General features: G+C 42.8%; 3 protein-coding genes across 5 annotated transcripts in view; all 3 read left to right on the top strand.

The window, feature by feature from the left end:
- LOC111852183 (olfactory receptor 51F2-like) overlaps positions 1 to 6,389 on the top strand; it is a 48,745-nt gene extending 42,356 nt beyond the window's left edge. For 2 of the 3 annotated variants that reach the window (XM_072702108.1, XM_072702109.1), the window contains one exon: positions 4,386 to 6,389. In XM_072702108.1, coding sequence (XP_072558209.1) covers positions 4,386 to 5,409 — 1,024 coding nt within the window. In that variant the 3' untranslated portion in view covers positions 5,410 to 6,389. Of the gene's footprint in view, positions 1 to 1,146; positions 1,188 to 4,385 lie in introns of those variants that run through there. The other variant, XM_023827770.2, reaches the window with a different exon arrangement.
- A 3,001-nt stretch (positions 6,390 to 9,390) lies between these two features.
- Positions 9,391 to 11,053, top strand: LOC140579637 (olfactory receptor 51F2-like). Its single transcript, XM_072702310.1, has one exon. It carries the CDS (start codon positions 9,412 to 9,414, stop codon positions 10,369 to 10,371), a length of 960 nt encoding a protein of 319 aa, XP_072558411.1. The 5' UTR covers positions 9,391 to 9,411; the 3' UTR covers positions 10,372 to 11,053.
- Positions 11,054 to 16,351: 5,298 nt separating this feature from the next.
- Positions 16,352 to 17,589, top strand: LOC140579759 (olfactory receptor 51F2-like). The gene has a single exon (XM_072702448.1). The coding sequence runs from the start codon at positions 16,352 to 16,354 to the stop codon at positions 17,309 to 17,311; it is 960 nt and encodes a 319-aa protein (XP_072558549.1). The 3' UTR covers positions 17,312 to 17,589.
- The last annotated feature ends 107 nt before the right edge of the window (positions 17,590 to 17,696 follow it).

Raw genomic sequence — 17,696 nt, 5'->3', positions numbered from 1 at the left:
AGTAAGTACATATGACCAGTTGAAAACTTTGGATCATAAAGTGTCTCTTTGACAGTTAAACTGCAAAATCTGACCCTAAAATCTTTCTCTCCTGTCCTGTGTTCTGCAGCAACACTGTGCAGCTCAGTTCTGCTGTCAGTCACCCCCCCCCCCCCCCAGGCTCCCATTAAAAGAGTGATCTAAACGAACCACAGGCAGTGTCATGCATAAGGACCTGTGACCAGTTTAAAACCCGTTGGGGCAGTTTAAAGCCCAGTGGGGTCTCTCTAGGCCCACCTACGTTTGTACATTGCATTGAATCGTATTTCCTTTTTTGTGGTTATATCAGACTTTGATTTAAAAAAACTCCTTTTATAACGAAACTGTATCTCTGTGTCCCTGATGATATATTGATAAAGAATGAGCTCATAGTATTGCTTAGCTAAACATGTGCTCTCAGAACAGGACTAATGTAGACGTTTGGGAATCTTGCACACTGTGTAACCTTAACTGCAAGAACTTGATATATCAAATGTATAATATTTGATAATGCACCATTGCCTGAATTATAAACAATGTAGAGTTATAGCATCTAAGTACCTTAAATGTTCCCTTATTTTCAAGATGCCTTATATTCATATTTAGATTCATGTGCCACCCCAAAATGACCTCTGGTCCCACAAAAATGTCACTGTGTTCCTCAGAAAATGTGACAATAAAAACTTAAACTTTGAAATTGATTATTTATTTACTTCTAGGGGTCTCTAAAAATCACTTGCTATGTTAACTTACAGCTATTAAATGGCACATCAGTTTATTGGCTTCTTAAACATGACTGAAAAACATTTCTTTAAGGTACCAGATTATGTATATTGTACATAGATTTATATCCTAATGACTGTTAGCCCTGTATCTGCAGATAAGTAGTTAAATCCCTAACCTGTGAAGGCTGGATTATATCTGTAAGAGCAGGGGGCACATACACCTCTTTTGTATTGTGAAGTTGTACAACTTAGGATTGTGAAATGTTAAACTTAAAACAGGCTGTGACCCTTGGTTATAATCAAAATCAGACTCCAACTCCTTTCTTTCTTGTCCTGTGTTCTGCAGCAACACTGTGTTCTTCCACTGGCAGTCCACCGTCCCGCGCCCCCCCCCCCCCCCCCAGGCTCCCATTAAGAACGATCTAAAGAAAACCTCATTAGTAGGTCAGTGAAGGAAGATCCCAGGGGGAGCACTTTGTTTTGACAAACAGACACAGTGTTTCATAGTCTTGCCAATCTCCGCATTGAGAAACAAGGGGCCGCGTGCTGTTTACATGCGTGCTTGAGTGTGAATGTGTGTGTGCGCTTATATTCCTCTCTGTTGTTGCACTGTGTTTTTGTACTTGTGCATGTTATAAACCTTACTGTTATATGCAAAATAATTTCCACCTGGGATTAATAAAATATTTTCCTGTTTTGAAATTTACATTCTGTGAGGGGTTGGCGCCCCATCCCGGGTTGTTCCCTGCCTTGTGCCTGTAGCTGTGAGTGTGCCCTGTGAGGGGTTGGCACCCCATCCTGGGTTGTTCCCTGCCTTGTGCCTATAGCTGTGAGTGTGCCCTGGGAGGGGTTGGCACCCCATCCTGGGCTGTTCACTGCCTTGTGCCTGTAGCAGTGAGTGTGCTCTGTGAGGGGTTGGCACCCCATCCTGGGCTGTTCACTGCCTTGTGCCTGTAGCTGTGAGTGTGCTCTGTGAGGGGTTGGCACCCCATCCCGGGTTGTTCCCTGCCTTGTGCCTGTAGCTGTGAGTGTGCCCTGTGAGGGGTTGGCACCCCATCCCGGGCTGTTCCCTGCCTTGTGCCTGTAGCTGTGAGTGTGCCCTGTGAGGGGTTGGCGCCCCATCCTGGGCTGTTCCCTGCCTTGTGCCTGTAGCTGTGAGTGTGCCCTGTGAGGGGTTGGCGCCCCATCCTGGGCTGTTCCCTGCCTTGTGCCTGTAGCTGTGAGTGTGCTCTGTGAGGGGTTGGCACCCCATCCTGGGCTGTTCACTGCCTTGTGCCTGTAGCAGTGAGTGTGCTCTGTGAGGGGTTGGCGCCCCATCCTGGGTTCTTCCCTGCCTTGTGCCTGTAGCTGTGAGTGTGCTCTGTGAGGGGTTGGCACCCCATCCTGGGTTGTTCCCTGCCTTGTGCCTGTAGCTGTGAGTGTGCTCTGTGAGGGGTTGGCACCCCATCCTGGGTTGTTCCCTGCCTTGTGCCTGTAGCTGTGAGTGTGCCCTGTGAGGGGTTGGCACCCCATCCTGGGCTGTTCCCTGCCTTGTGCCTGTAGCTGTGAGTGTGCCCTGTGAGGGGTTGGCGCCCCATCCTGGGTTGTTCCCTGCCTTGTGCCTGTAGCTGTGAGTGTGCTCTGTGAGGGGTTGGCACCCCATCCTGGGTTGTTCCCTGCCTTGTGCCTATAGCTGTGAGTGTGCTCTGTGAGGGGTTGGCGCCCCATCCTGGGTTGTTCCCTGCCTTGTGCCTGTAGCTGTGAGTGTGCTCTGTGAGGGGTTGGCGCCCCATCCTGGGTTGTTCCCTGCCTTGTGCCTGTAGCTGTGAGTGTGCTCTGTGAGGGGTTGGCGCCCCATCCTGGGTTGTTCCCTGCCTTGTGCCTGTAGCTGTGAGTGTGCTCTGTGAGGGGTTGGCGCCCCATCCTGGGTTGTTCCCTGCCTTGTGCCTGTAGCTGTGAGTGTGCTCTGTGAGGGGTTGGCGCCCCATCCTGGGTTCTTCCCTGCCTTGTGCCTGTAGCTGTGAGTGTGCTCTGTGAGGGGTTGGCGCCCCATCCTGGGTTCTTCCCTGCCTTGTGCCTGTAGCTGTGAGTGTGCCCTTTGAGGGGTTGGCGCCCCATCCTGGGTTGTTCCCTGCCTTGTGCCTGTAGCTGTGAGTGTGCTCTGTGAGGGGTTGGCGCCCCATCCTGGGTTCTTCCCTGCCTTGTGCCTGTAGCTGTGAGTGTGCTCTGTGAGGGGTTGGCGCCCCATCCTGGGTTCTTCCCTGCCTTGTGCCTGTAGCTGTGAGTGTGCTCTGTGAGGGGTTGGCGCCCCATCCTGGGTTCTTCCCTGCCTTGTGCCTGTAGCTGTGAGTGTGCTCTGTGAGGGGTTGGCGCCCCATCCTGGGTTCTTCCCTGCCTTGTGCCTGTAGCTGTGAGTGTGCCCTGTGAGGGGTTGGCGCCCCATCCTGGGTTGTTCCCTGCCTTGCGCTTGTAGACTCCGGAATTGGCTCCAGACTCTCCGCCACCCTAAGCAGGATAAGCAGTTTCAAAAAATGGATGGATGGATGGATGGATGGAAGGAAGGAAATTCACATTGTCCATAAAAATACAAAACTTGTGGCCATGTTTAGTTTTAACTCCATTTAATGTTAAAAGAAATTCAACATTTCATTATGCTTAAGCATGATTAGTGCAGACTCCAGTGGCATTACTTAAATTAATTAATTAAAGAGTCCTTTGGGAGAAAAACATTTATTTAATATTCTTGCTTTTTTTTTAAAGTCTTACACACATTCTTTCACATAAGAGTGGTACGTATGTGCCTATGAAATTTAATGACGTTTTAAAGCACATATGAAGAGCAAATTTCCAAAACTCACCCAGTCCATTTTTTTTCATTTTTGAGATGAGATCAATAATGACCTAAAGTAAGGCTTCCTCATTATATGTTAGTGTTGAGAAGTCTCTCAGTCCTTATGTGACCCATCTAACTCGCTAAGACAAGTCAGACGTCCTCATCGTGTTACAGTATCGGGAACCAAAACTCAAAGTCCTCATGAAGTAATTGAGCTGGTGGAGAAATGTAACAAATTCATAGATTGGCTGAGGTGTTTGGGGACCAATGGTCAATTTACTAGCCATCCAACAAGATCTGTCACTTTTTGGAGAACAAATGAAATTCTTCTTTATTTTATATTGTTATTTAACCATTTAACTATTTTCTATTACATGCATTGATTTATGATGAATAGTCTATATGGGAAAATGGTAAAAAAAAAAACATAGCAGTAAACGTCCATTACCATCACCTCTCTGGCCTTAGTGCCACCTACTGGTCACATTACACTGACGCAGGAATGACACTCAAAGTAAAAAATGATGCAATATACTTTTAAACTGTGTGTTTTGTTGTGTGACTGCTGTCAGTGCAAAAATGATTGTCAAGGGAACCCTGATCCCTCACAGCATCCACAAGGGGGCACTCATGCATCACTATAAGTTCTCTTTATTTTGAATTTCTAGATGCATATAAAGGTCTGAGCTGAAATGTAATTGTTCCTACTAGAACCAAGGACCAGCATTTCTGTGCCACTGCATCCCTGTCTTATTACAGAGATGGGTGCCAGGATTGCAAAATGCTATTTCTGAAAAACATTTACCAAGCGTCTCTGTTATTCTTTTCAGCTGCTTGCTTAACCAAATAAATCAAGAGCATTTTAAGGAAGAAAATCCAGAAGGTTCTAACCAACTAAAATCCATGGAGGGGAACACAACAGTTTACCAGCCATTTGGGTTTTTCATTATGGGCTTTCAGGGCCTGAAGGACACTAACTATTATTTCATGTTCTTGGGTATCCTTTACATCGGAACTCTTCTAGGGAACTTTTTCCTGATGATGGTGATATGGCAGTCTGAGGCTCTTCACACGCCAAAGTACATGGTCGTGTTCAGCTTGTCTGTCATAGATGTGAGCCACAGTACTGCCCTTGTGCCAAAATGCATCGATCAGTTCCTCTTCAACTCACAGTTTGTGCCGTACAACCTGTGCTTGACCCAGATGTTCTTCATCCACTCCTTCTACACCATAGAATCGTATTCTTTGGTTATCCTAGCTTTTGAGAGGCTGGTCTCCATCTGTTTTCCCCTGCGGAGCAGCACCATCATCACCAACACCCGAATGGTGGGCATCATCGCTTTCTGCTGGGTCCTGGCCTTTACTCTTCTGGCTACAATGGTAGCTCTGATCACTCGCCTGTACTTCTGTAAGCCAATTCCCATCGTGGTAAGCTACTTTTGCGATCATGGTCCAGTGTTTAAAATGGCCTGTACTGACAACACTGTGAACTGGAAGGTTACTACTGTCTTCATGGTCACTGCCATTTTTGTGCCCCTGGCATTCATCCTATCCTCGTATGTGTGCATTGTCATCGCCATCTCCCGAATCAATTCTGCCGAAGGGCGATGGAAGGCAGTGAGAACCTGCACCGCACACCTGATTCTGGTAGCAATGTTTTTCATGCCCATCCTGGTGATTTACACCATTGCATGGATTAACGTCACAATTGAAGTTAACACCCGAATTCTTAACACATCACTGTCAATGGTCTTACCTGCCCTCCTGAACCCTATCATTTACTCGCTGAAGACAGAGGAGGTGATGGAGCAAATTAAGAAGCTTCTACGAAAGCATGTGATAAAATTAAAATAGTAATTTTAGTACATCCTCAGTTATGATATGGAATTTTGAATGAAATTACATGTCCAATATACACGAAAATAAATAAGACCAAAACATGGAGAGATAAATATATCACCGATGTTTAATACACATTCATTTACAAACATTCTAATGGAACATTTGATCCTCAATCTGACTAAAGCATCTATTCAGGCTCCAGAGTCCAAGTGGTTTTACTCTAACAATCACCACCTGTGGCTATATTTACTTCTATTATTGCTGTATTGTTGTTGGGCCTGTTACTGTTATGTACTGTATTATTATTTTTAGATATGTTTGCAAGTGCTTCTTACGTGTTTTATATGCATAGAAAGGTAAAGTATATACTATATATTGAGACAAACATTTAACTAAATAAAATAGGAACTCCATATGCCTGTTCCGAATTTCCTACAAATTCGACTTAGATCTGATTTGTAACCAGTCTGTAACTCCGTCTCCTGCCTTACCAGCCCATTCCCAAGAAGGCATTACACCTGTAAATAGGAGCTATATCTGAATTTTCTTTCCAGTGATATTATTTCCATCAATTTCTCTTTTGATTTTACATGTAACAGCCAGTGTTATTTAAATGATAAACATGTAATGTCATGCATTTGTATACTTCTGTCAAGCTTACCTGTTGTCTTAATGTGTCTTGTGATTGCCGGTTATCCCACCCTGAATGCCCACATGTCTTGCACCTGTGTCTTACCCTTTGTATGTAAGGTCTTAAGCCTGAGCTGTAGGTAGAGCATTTGTTGTGTGTGGTTGTGGGATCCTGGACTCAGCATTTGCATCCTGGTTTCCCTGTAGATGTGCCTGGCTGCCATGAGACAGTTGTGTATGTGCTTTGCATAAGTAACATTACTAAGTGATATTTTCCAAGACGAGGTTGGATTTTCTTAGGTAAAATGACAAAAAAAAAAAAAACGCAGATCTGTAAATTCAATAAACGGAAATGTCACCTGGTCAAACTGAATGTGTCTTCAATTAAAATAGCAGTTTTCATTTTTTATTTTTATCTGTTACACCATTTAGGTATGATTCAGTGTTTTAACCGGTTGTATTATTTCCTGACGTATCACTTAACTAGGCGAGAGGTGTGAGGAAACACAGGCATGAGGAATCCCTGTGCTCCAGCAGCGAAACAGCGCATGAGACATGTGACGCCAGAGTGACAGCACTCAACACCCAGTTCATCCAAAATCAATGACACTGTTCCCCAACCAATTCTGCACCGCACACTATAACCCTGGCTGGGAGTTGGATCTAGCTATCAGCTTTGTCACCATATGCTAGACTAAACAAGAGAGATTTTAGCCTTGACTTAAATAACTCTGGAGTGAGTCTGAATCTCAGATGTTTGCTGGTAGACTATTCCATAACATTGGAGTCTGTAACAGAATGTCCTGCAACCAAATTACGATCGTTCCACCCCAGACACCACCAGGTAGTCCTCCCCTAGAGAGCAAAGGGGGGGTTACATGGAACCAGTAAATTGCTAATATACTCTGGTCCAAGACCATCCAGTGCATTATAGGCAAGCAGTACTGGAACTAACTGGAAGCCAGTGGAGTGAGGTCAGTACAGGACTGACATGCCCAGGTTTCCTAGTCCTTGTTAGGACTCTGCATTCTGCATTAACTGGAGTTTATTTAATGATGCAGAAGTGCACCCAACCAATACGGCACATCATGATTGCCTCATCGACCAAACAGCAGGTCAACACTGCACAGGAGGGAGGAATTTGTATATTGGAAGAGATTTTGCATGATTGACTCAATTTTCAGAACATAACTGTTGACTTTACAAAATCTGAAGCTGTGCAACCCTTAGCCAGTATACAGAGACAGAACTATGGATTATAAGCTTAAAGCTGGCTAGATCAACAATATCCAGTCATCAGGAACTACAATCAAGACCAACTAAAGATACAACTTATGACTGGATCAGTTTCAAATTTGTCTTTTTCTGTAATTTTCATCTAATTTTTATTAGTTGACAAAGGTATACATACATTATATAATAGTTTTGCGATTACAAATTAAATTAAATTCAATATAACATCTCGTTTTCATTAATCTAATATCTTTAATTTATTTATCATGGCAAAAAAAAATTATGATACTTTTCATCAGCAAAATGAACACTGCTTGCGTCCTGTTTTGTAGGGTCTTTCCCCATCACCATGATAATCAGCCCCAGATTTGTGTAACTGAGCTGGAGAAAACAATCATCACCCATTCGCTGGTGACCCACCGCCAAGGCACTCGAGGTGATGTAACAGCTGCACTCCTTTTCGGCTCCCATAGCTCGAAGCCAATGGCTGATTCATTGATGTCACAAAGCATTTAGGTCAGTGGCACTAACCTTCAGGGCCTGTTTAATGCTCTTGGACACACTTAAGAGTGGAAGAGCTCTGCTCAGCCTCCTACAGCGTAACCTGAAGCTAAGTCCCTGCATGGCTGCTCTCTGCTGCGGTGGGGAAAGGAAGCTGACCCTGTAACATCACCAAAGAGTTTTTGCACAGACACGTCTCTGTTCCTGCTTAAAGTACAGAGAAAAACCATCTGTCTCTTTATCTGTATCTTTTGCTCATAATCATAAACATCTTTCTTTTCTGTCCTGTATTCTGCATCAAACTGTACACCTCACTTCTTCACCTGGCAGTCCATCCCCCGCACCCCCCCCCCCCCCCCCACCCAGGCTCCCATTAAGAGCGATCTAAAGAAAACCTCATTAGCAGGTAAGTGAAGGAAGATCCCGGGGGGAGCACTTTGTTTTGACAAACAGACACAGTGTTTCATAGTCTTGCCAATCTCCGCATTGAGAAACAAGGGGCCACGTGCTGTTTACATGCATGCCTGAGTGTGAATGTGTGTGTGCGCTTATATTCCTCTCTGTTGTTGCACTGTGTTTTTGTACTTGTGCATGTTATAAACCTTACTGTTATATACAAAAGAAAAATTTCCACTTGGGATCAATAAAGTATTTTATCTTGAAATTAACATCAATATAAATACAAAACTTGTGCCCATATGTCTTAACCTCATTAAATGCAAATTAAAAAAACATTATTGATTTGATTATGTTTAAGCATGATTAGTGCACATAATTCTGCTCCTCAGACTTATGTACCTTACATTGCTTGAAGACTTCACTGGCATTACTTACTGCAGAATTAAAGTGTCCTTTGGGAGAAAAACATTTATTTAATATTTATGCTTGTTTTTAAAGTGTAGTCTTAAGCACATTCTTCGGTATATTAGTGGCATGTACGTGCCTAACACTGTAAATGGCTTTTTAAAGCACATGTGAAGAGCCAATTTCCAAAACTTAAGTTTTTTGTCATTTTTTGAGATGAGACCACCAGTGACCTAAAGTCAGGCTTCCTCATTATATGTTAGTGTTGAGAACCGAAACTCACTGAGTCCTTATGTGACCCAACTAACTCGCTAAGACATATTTTTGGAACGAGTCAATGTAAGCAATGACTTGTGAATCTCTGGGAAAATGGATAAAAAACATAGCAGTAAACCTCCATTATCACCCTTTTCTGGGCTTAGTGCCACCAACTGGTCACATTACACTAATAAATTCAAAGTAAAAAATGATGCAATATACTTTCTGTTTTTTTTTTGTAACTGCTGTCATTGCAAAAATTGTCAAGGGAACGCTGATCCCTCACAGCATCCACAAGGGGGCACTCATGCATTACAGAGAAAGTACATGTTTTATTTATCTTAACCAGCAGATGTATATAAAGACCCAGAATGAAATGTTATCGTTTTCTCTACAACCAAGGACCAGCATTTCTGTGCCACTGCATCCCTGTCTTATTACAGAGATGGGTGCCAGGACAGGAAAAAGATATTTCTGATAAATCATTTACCAAGCGTCTCTGTTATTCTTTCCAGCTACTTGCTTAACCAAATAAATCAGGAGCATTTTAAGGAAGAAAATCCAGAAAGTTCTAATGAACTAAAATCCATGGAGGAGAACACGACGATTTACCAGCCATTTGGGTTTTTCATTATGGGCTTTCAGGGCCTGAAGGACACTAACTATTATTTCATGTTCTTGGGTATCCTTTACATCGGAACGCTTCTAGGGAACTTTTTCCTGATGATGGTGATATGGCAGTCTGAGGCTCTTCACACGCCAAAGTACATGGTCGTGTTCAGCCTATCCGTCATAGATGTGAGCCACAGTACTGCCCTTGTGCCAAAATGCATCGATCAGTTCCTCTTCAACTCACAGTTTGTGCCGTACAACCTGTGCTTGACCCAGATGTTCTTCGTCCACTCCTTCTACGCCATAGAATCGTATTCTTTGGTTATCCTGGCTTTTGAGAGGCTGGTCTCCATCTGTTTTCCCCTGCGGAGCAGCACCATCATCACCAACACCCGAATGGTGGGCATCATCGCTTTCTGCTGGGTCCTGGCCTTTACTCTTCTGGCTACAATGGTAGCTCTGATCACTCGCCTGTACTTCTGTAAGCCAATTCCCGTCGTGGTAAGCTACTTTTGCGATCATGGTCCAGTGTTTAAAATGGCCTGCAGTGACAACACTGTGAACTGGAGGATTACTAGTCTGTCCCTGATTGTTGTCATTTTTGTGCCCCTGGCATTCATCCTATCCTCGTATGTGTGCATTGTCATCGCCATCTCCCGAATCAATTCTGCCGAAGGGCGATGGAAGGCAGTGAGAACCTGCACCGCACACCTGATTCTGGTAGCAATATTTTTCATGCCAATCCTGGTGATTTACACCATTGCATGGATTAACATCACAGTTGAAGTTAACACCCGAATTCTTAACACATCACTGTCAATGGTCTTACCTGCCCTCCTGAACCCTATCATTTACTCGCTGAAGACAGAGGAGGTGATGGAGCAAATTAAGAAGTTTCTACGAAAGCATGTGATAAGACCAAAACAGTACTTTTAGTACATCCTCAATTATGACCTCGAATAGAACGGTAGAAAGGTAAAGTATATACTATATATTGAGACAAACATTTAACTAAATAAAATAGGAACTCCATATGCCTGTTCCGAATTTCCTACAAATTCGACTTAGATCTGATTTGTAACCAGTCTGTAACTCCGTCTCCTGCCTTACCAGCCCATTCCCAAGAAGGCATTACACCTGTAAATAGGAGCTATATCTGAATTTTCCTTCCAGTGATTTTATTTCCATCAATTTCTCTTTTGATTTTACATGTAACAGCCAGTGTTATTTAAATGATAAACATGTAATGTCATGCATTTGTATACTTCTGTCAAGCTTACCTGTTGTCTTAGTGTGTCTTGTGATTGCCGGTTATCCCACCCTGAATGTCCACATGTCTTGCACCTGTGTCTTACCCTTTGTATGTAAGGTCTTAAGCCTGAGCTGTAGGTTGAGCATTTGTTGTGTGTGGTTGTGGGATCCTGGACTCAGCATATGCATCCTGGTTTCCCTGTAGATGTGCCTGGCTGCCATGAGACAGTTGTGTATGTGCTTTGCATAAGTAACATTACTAAGTGATATTTTCCAAGACGAGGTTGGATTTTCTTAGGTAAAATGACAAAAACAAAAAAAAACGCAGATCTGTAAATTCAATAAACGGAAATGTCACCTGGTCAAACTGAATGTGTCTTCAATTAATATAGCAGTTTACATTTTTTATTTTTATCTGTTACACCATTTAGGTATGATTCAGTGTTTTAACCGGTTGTATTATTTCCTGACGTATCACTTAACTAGGCGGGAGAGGTGTGAGGAAACACAGGCATGAGGAATCCCTGTGCTCCAGCAGCGAAACAGCGCATGAGACATGTGACGCCAGAGTGACAGCACTCAACACCCAGTTCATCCAAAATCAATGACACTGTTCCCCAACCAATTCTGCACAGCACACTATAACCCTGGCTGGGAGTTGGATCTAGCTATCAGCTTTGTCGCCATATGCTAGACTAAACAAGAGAGATTTTAGCCTTGACTTAAATAACTCTGGAGTGAGTCTGAATCTCAGATGTTTGCTGGTAGACCATTCCATAACATTGGAGTCTGTAACAGAATGTCCTGCAACCAAATTACGATCGTTCCACCCCAGACACCACCAGGTAGTCCTCCCCTAGAGAGCAAAGGGGGGGGTTACATGGAACCAGTAAATTGCTAATATACTCTGGTCCAAGACCATCCAGTGCATTATAGGCAAGCAGTACTGGAACTAACTGGAAGCCAGTGGAGTGAGGCCAGTACAGAACTGAAATGCCCAGGTTTCCTAGTCCTCGTTAGGACTCTGCATTCTGCATTAATTCGAGTTTATTTAACGATGCAGAAGTGCACCCAACCAATACGGCACATAATGATTGCCTCATCGACCAAACAGCTGGTCAACATTGCACAGGAGGGAGGAATTTGTATATTGGAAGACATTTTGCATGACAAGCCATGCTAAATGGCTAAATGTTCGCATGTTGAGTGCGATTGCATGGTGTGTGTAAATAAAATATTTTTTCTTATTCATCGTGATTTAGGCAGTCTTTCGCAATATGTTTATTGCGCATGTTCATCTCACACTGATGATGAAAATATTAATTATCAGTTAGTGCTAGTGTTCAGGGGTTGCAAAAGTCACTGGTGGAGATGGCCAGGAACTAGGTTCCTCAAATTTGGTGGGAAGAACAGGCTTACAGGTTGAATCTTGTTTTCCGTCAGGTGTTAGGCCTTTATTGATATTTAAATCCTCCTACCTTCGAACTTAATCATCGGTGCCCCCCTGCCCTCCGTCCAGGACTTGTACTACTCAAAAACTAGGAAACGGGCAGAGAAAATCATTGCAGATCCGTCACACCCTGGACACAATCTTTTCCAGCTCCTCCCCAGGTACTACAGAACTCTGTACACAAAATCCACAAGACACAGGAGCAGCATCTTCCCTCAGGCCATCATCCTCATAAACAGCGAAGCTGTGTCACCTGCCTTCTCTCAATCTTCCCCCCTTAAACTCTGTTTGCACTAAACCTCGCACCTTATACTTTGTACCTTGGGTTACCCATGTATATATATTTCAAATTTTATGTCTTGTATAGTGTAATTTATTGTTTGTACAATGTCATTTATTGTCTGTGTACTAGGGAGTCTCTAGCAGCCGGAACCAAATTCCTTGCGTGCCCCAGCACACTTGGCGAATAAAGCTGATTCTGATTCTGATTCTAAATGGAAGTTGTAGCATACAAGTGTTATTGCCAAATAAATTGTTGTTTCTGAATTGTGCCAACCTGTTGTTAATATTGTACTTGTTTTATTCCTCACCAAAAGATATGTGTATGAGCTCCCTGTTCTCGGCATATGTAATAAGTTTTGCAAATACGGATAGTCGTTTTTTGCAAGGCATCCCCTTCAACTTTGGTTTTATTGATGATGTCATCAGTGATTGACTCAACTTTCAGAACACAACGGTTGACTTCAAAAAGTCTGAAGCTGTGCAACCCCTAGCCAGTATACAGAGACAGAACTATGAATTATAAGCCTAAATCTGGCTAAATCAACAATATCCAATCATCAGGAACTACAATCAAGACCAACTAAAGATGCAACTTATGACTGGATCAGTGTCAAATTTGTCTTTTTCTGTAATTCTAATCGCATTTTTATTAGTTGACGAAAGTGTGAGTACATTTTATAATAGTTTTTGCCATTATAAATTACATTTTATCATCTCGTTTCATTCAATTAATATCTTTGTTAGCAAAAAAAAATTCATCATAATTTTCATCAGCAAGATGAACACTGCTTGCGTCCTCTTTTGTAGTGTTTCCCCATCACCATGATAATCAGCCCACAGCAGTTTGTCTGAAGTTGCCAGTAAGTCCTGTGGTATGTTCACCCAAACTTGCGCATCCAATTGCCGCTTCTGCTCTCTGGTGCAGCCCCCCCCCCACCCCCTAGGCTGGTAGACAGGGGCTCCAGTTTTTGATAAACTAGGAGGGGCCTGATCCAGAGAGGTGTTGTTGGGTGCTGGCTTGGCACATCTTGAATCCCACTCTCATTGATGATTTCCTCTGTGACCACCCCTGGACTCTGGATCTCCTGCCTTCATGATATTACAGTAAAACTCCTTAAAGAACATTAAATGGCAATACTTTAGATGTAGGTCCCAATACTGTAACAGATGTGCAATCTGCCACAAAAAATGCAGCACATAGTGTAAGACTTTGTGCAGTGATATATGAACTTTGACATCACGCATCATTATAGTCATTGCTATGGAAACAGCCCATCTCATTCTAATTCTCTACCTCATTATATATAGAAATATGTTAAACAAAACCCAATCAAAGCCAACAGCACATCACTATCAGCTCAATTAAAGATTTGTGCACCTGAGCTGGAGAAAACAATCATCACCCATTCACTGGTGACCCACCGCCAAGGCACTCGAGGTGATGTAACACCTGCACTCCTTTTCGGCTCCCATAGCTCGAAGCCAATGGCTGATTCATTGATGTCACAAAGCATTTAGGTCAGTGGCACTAACCTTCAGGGCCTGTTTAATGCTCTTGGACACACTTAAGAGTGGAAGAGCTCTGCTCAGCCTCCTACAGCGTAACCTGAAGCTAAGTCCCTGCATGGCTGCTCTCTGCTGCGGTGGGGAAAGGAAGCTGACCCTGTAATATCACCAAAGAGTTTTTGCACAGACACGTCTCTGTTCCTGCTTAAAGTACAGAGAACAACTGTCTCTTTTTGGGCCTCGTTCATGTCATCAATGCCTTTGGCCTGCATCCGGTTTGTTTCATGAAATCCTGCATTAGCATATAAAGCATTTCCTGACAAATACTTGCTGGCTGCCTATTACAGTACATCCAAGTCCATAATATATCTTTCACTGTTAAACAGGTTGGTTTTTGCATAAACTCTTACCTGCCCTAGAGGTACTCAACACGAACCCCACCTTTGACTAGAACCTTGATTTGCTGAAGGTTTTTTATTAATTTACAAAATATTACTTGCATCAGAACCTCTGTAGTTCTTGTTTCCTGACATAACTCCCCCTGTTTAATCCCACTGGGCAAAAGTGATAAGTGGAAGCTTTTTTGTTTGCGAGTAGATGCCGAAGATCAGAAGCTGTAACACAATGCAGGTGTGAATATCCGCCTCTGTTCCGTGTGAATACAGAGTTTGTATGTTCTCTCTGTGTCACCTGTATTGCCACTGGGCCCTCTGCTTTCTTCTGGAGTCTAAAGGCTATTCGGCATCTCTATGCCCATAGTGTATGAATTTGTGGGTGTCTGTGTCCTGTGATTGACAGGCATCCCATCAAGCATGTACTCCTGCCCTGTACCCTATGCTACCTGCCATAGGCCCTGAACAGGGTAGTTTGCTGTAATGCCATGTCTGGGCCAGGTGTGGATTTCCTGTCTCACAGTAGAGGTCCTCCTAGTGGAAACGCCCAGTGTTCTGCAGCCAGACCCAGATAGGGAAATACAAGGAAAGTATAATGTTGAAAACTTTGGATCATAAACTGTCTCTTTATCTGTATCTTTTGCTCAAAATCATAAACATCTTTCTTTTCTGTCCTGTATTCTGCATCAAACTGTACACCTCACTTCTTCACCTGTCAGTCCATCCACCCCCCCAACCCCCCCGCCCAGGCTCCCATTAAGAGCGATCTAAAGAAAACCTCATTAGCAGGTAAGTGAAGGAAGATCCCGGGGGGAGCACTTTGTTTTGACAAACGGACACAGTGTTTCATAGTCTTGCCAATCTCCGCATTGAGAAACAAGGGGCCGCGTGCTGTTTACATGCATGCCTGAGTGTGAATGTGTGTGTGCGCTTATATTCCTCTCTGTTGTTGCACTGTGTTTTTGTACTTGTGCATGTTATAAACCTTACTGTTATATACAAAAGAAAAATTTCCACTTGGGATCAATAAAGTATTTTATCTTGAAATTAACATCAATATAAATACAAAACTTGTGCCCATATGTCTTAACCTCATTAAATGCTAATTAAAAAAACATTATTGATTTGATTATGTTTAAGCATGATTAGTGCACATAATTCTGCTCCTCAGACTTATGTACCTTACATTGCTTGAAGACTTCACTGGCATTACTTACTGCAGAATTAAAGTGTCCTTTGGGAGAAAAACATTTATTTAATATTTATGCTTGTTTTTAAAGTGTAGTCTTAAGCACATTCTTTGGTATATTAGTGGCATGTATGTGCCTAACACTGTAAATGGCTTTTTAAAGCACATGTGAAGAGCCAATTTCCAAAACTTACTCAGTATTTTTTTATATTTTGAGATGAGACCACCAGTGACCTAAAGTCAGGCTTCCTCATTATATGTTAGTGTTGAGAACCGAAACTCACTGAGTCCTTATGTGACCCAACTAACTCGCTAAGACATATTTTTGGAAAGAGTCAATGTAAGCAATGACTTGTGAATCTCTGGGAAAATGGATAAAAAACATAGCAGTAAACCTCCATTATCACCCTTTTCTGGGCTTAGTGCCACCAACTGGTCACATTCCACTAATAAATTCAAAGTAAAAAATGATGCAATATACTTTCTGGTTTTTTTTGTAACTGCTGTCATTGCAAAAATTGTCAAGGGAACGCTGATCCCTCACAGCATCCACAAGGGGGCACTCATGCATTACAGAGAAAGTATATGTTTTATTTATCTTAACCAGCAGATGTATATAAAGACCCAGAATGAAATGTTATCATTCCCTCTACAACCAAGGACCAGCATTTCTGTGCCACTGCATCCCTGTCTTATTACAGAGATGGGTGCCAGGACAGGAAAAAGATATTTCTGATAAAACATTTACCAAGCGTCTCTGTTATTCTTTCCAGCTGCTTGCTTAACCAAATAAATCAGGAGCATTTTAAGGAAGAAAATCCAGAAAGTTCTAATGAACTAAAATCCATGGAGGAGAACACGACAATTTACCAGCCATTTGGGTTTTTCATTATGGGCTTTCAGGGCCTGAAGGACACTAACTATTATTTCATGTTGTTGGGTATCCTTTACTTCGGAACGCTTCTAGGGAACTTTTTCCTGATGATGGTGATATGGCAGTCTGAGGCTCTTCACACGCCAAAGTACATGGTCGTGTTCAGCTTGTCTGTCATAGATGTGAGCCACAGTACTGCCCTTGTGCCAAAATGCATCGATCAGTTCCTCTTCAACTCACAGTTTGTGCCGTACAACCTGTGCTTGACCCAGATGTTCTTCATCCACTCCTTCTACACCATAGAATCGTATTCTTTGGTTATCCTGGCTTTTGAGAGGCTGGTCTCCATCTGTTTTCCCCTGCGGAGCAGCACCATCATCACCAACACCCGAATGGTGGGCATCATCGCTTTCTGCTGGGTCCTCGCCTTTAGTCTTCTGGCTACAATGGTAGCTCTGATCACTCGCCTGTACTTCTGTAAGCCAATTCCCGTCGTGGTAAGCTACTTTTGCGATCATGGTCCAGTGTTTAAAATGGCCTGCAGTGACAACACTGTGAACTGGAGGATTACTAGTCTGTCCCTGATTGTTGTCATTTTTGTGCCCCTGGCATTCATCTTAGCCTCGTATATGTGCATTGTCATCGCCATCTCCCGAATCAATTCTGCCGAAGGGCGATGGAAGGCAGTGAGAACCTGCACCGCACACCTGATTCTGGTAGCAATGTTTTTCATGCCCATCCTGGTGATTTACACCATTGCATGGATTAACATCACAATTGAAGTTAACACCCGAATTCTTAACACATCACTGTCAATGGTCTTACCTGCCCTCCTGAACCCTATCATTTACTCACTGAAGACAGAGGAGGTGATGGAGCAAATTAAGAGGCTTCTACGAAAGCATGTGATAAGACCAAAACAGTACTTTTAGTACATCCTCAATTATGACCTCGAATAGAACGGTAGAAAGGTAAAGTATATACTATATATTGAGACAAACATTTAACTAAATAAAATAGGAACTCCATATGCCTGTTCCGAATTTCCTACAAATTCGACTTAGATCTGATTTGTAACCAGTCTGTAACTCCGTCTCCTGCCTTACCAGCCCATTCCCAAGAAGGCATTACACCTGTAAATAGGAGCTATATCTGAATTTTCTTTCCAGTGATATTATTTCCATCAATTTCTCTTTTGATTTTACATGTAACAGCCAGTGTTTTTTAAATGATAAACATGTAATGTCATGCATTTGTATACTTCTGTCAAGCTTACCTGTTGTCTTAATGTGTCTTGTGATTGCCGGTTATCCCACC

Source organism: Paramormyrops kingsleyae, chromosome 18 (assembly GCF_048594095.1).
Source record: "Paramormyrops kingsleyae isolate MSU_618 chromosome 18, PKINGS_0.4, whole genome shotgun sequence".
NCBI classification, from domain to species: domain Eukaryota; kingdom Metazoa; phylum Chordata; class Actinopteri; order Osteoglossiformes; family Mormyridae; genus Paramormyrops; species Paramormyrops kingsleyae.
Note: the sequence above shows the minus strand (reverse complement) of the source record. Positions and strands in the feature narration are given on the sequence as shown.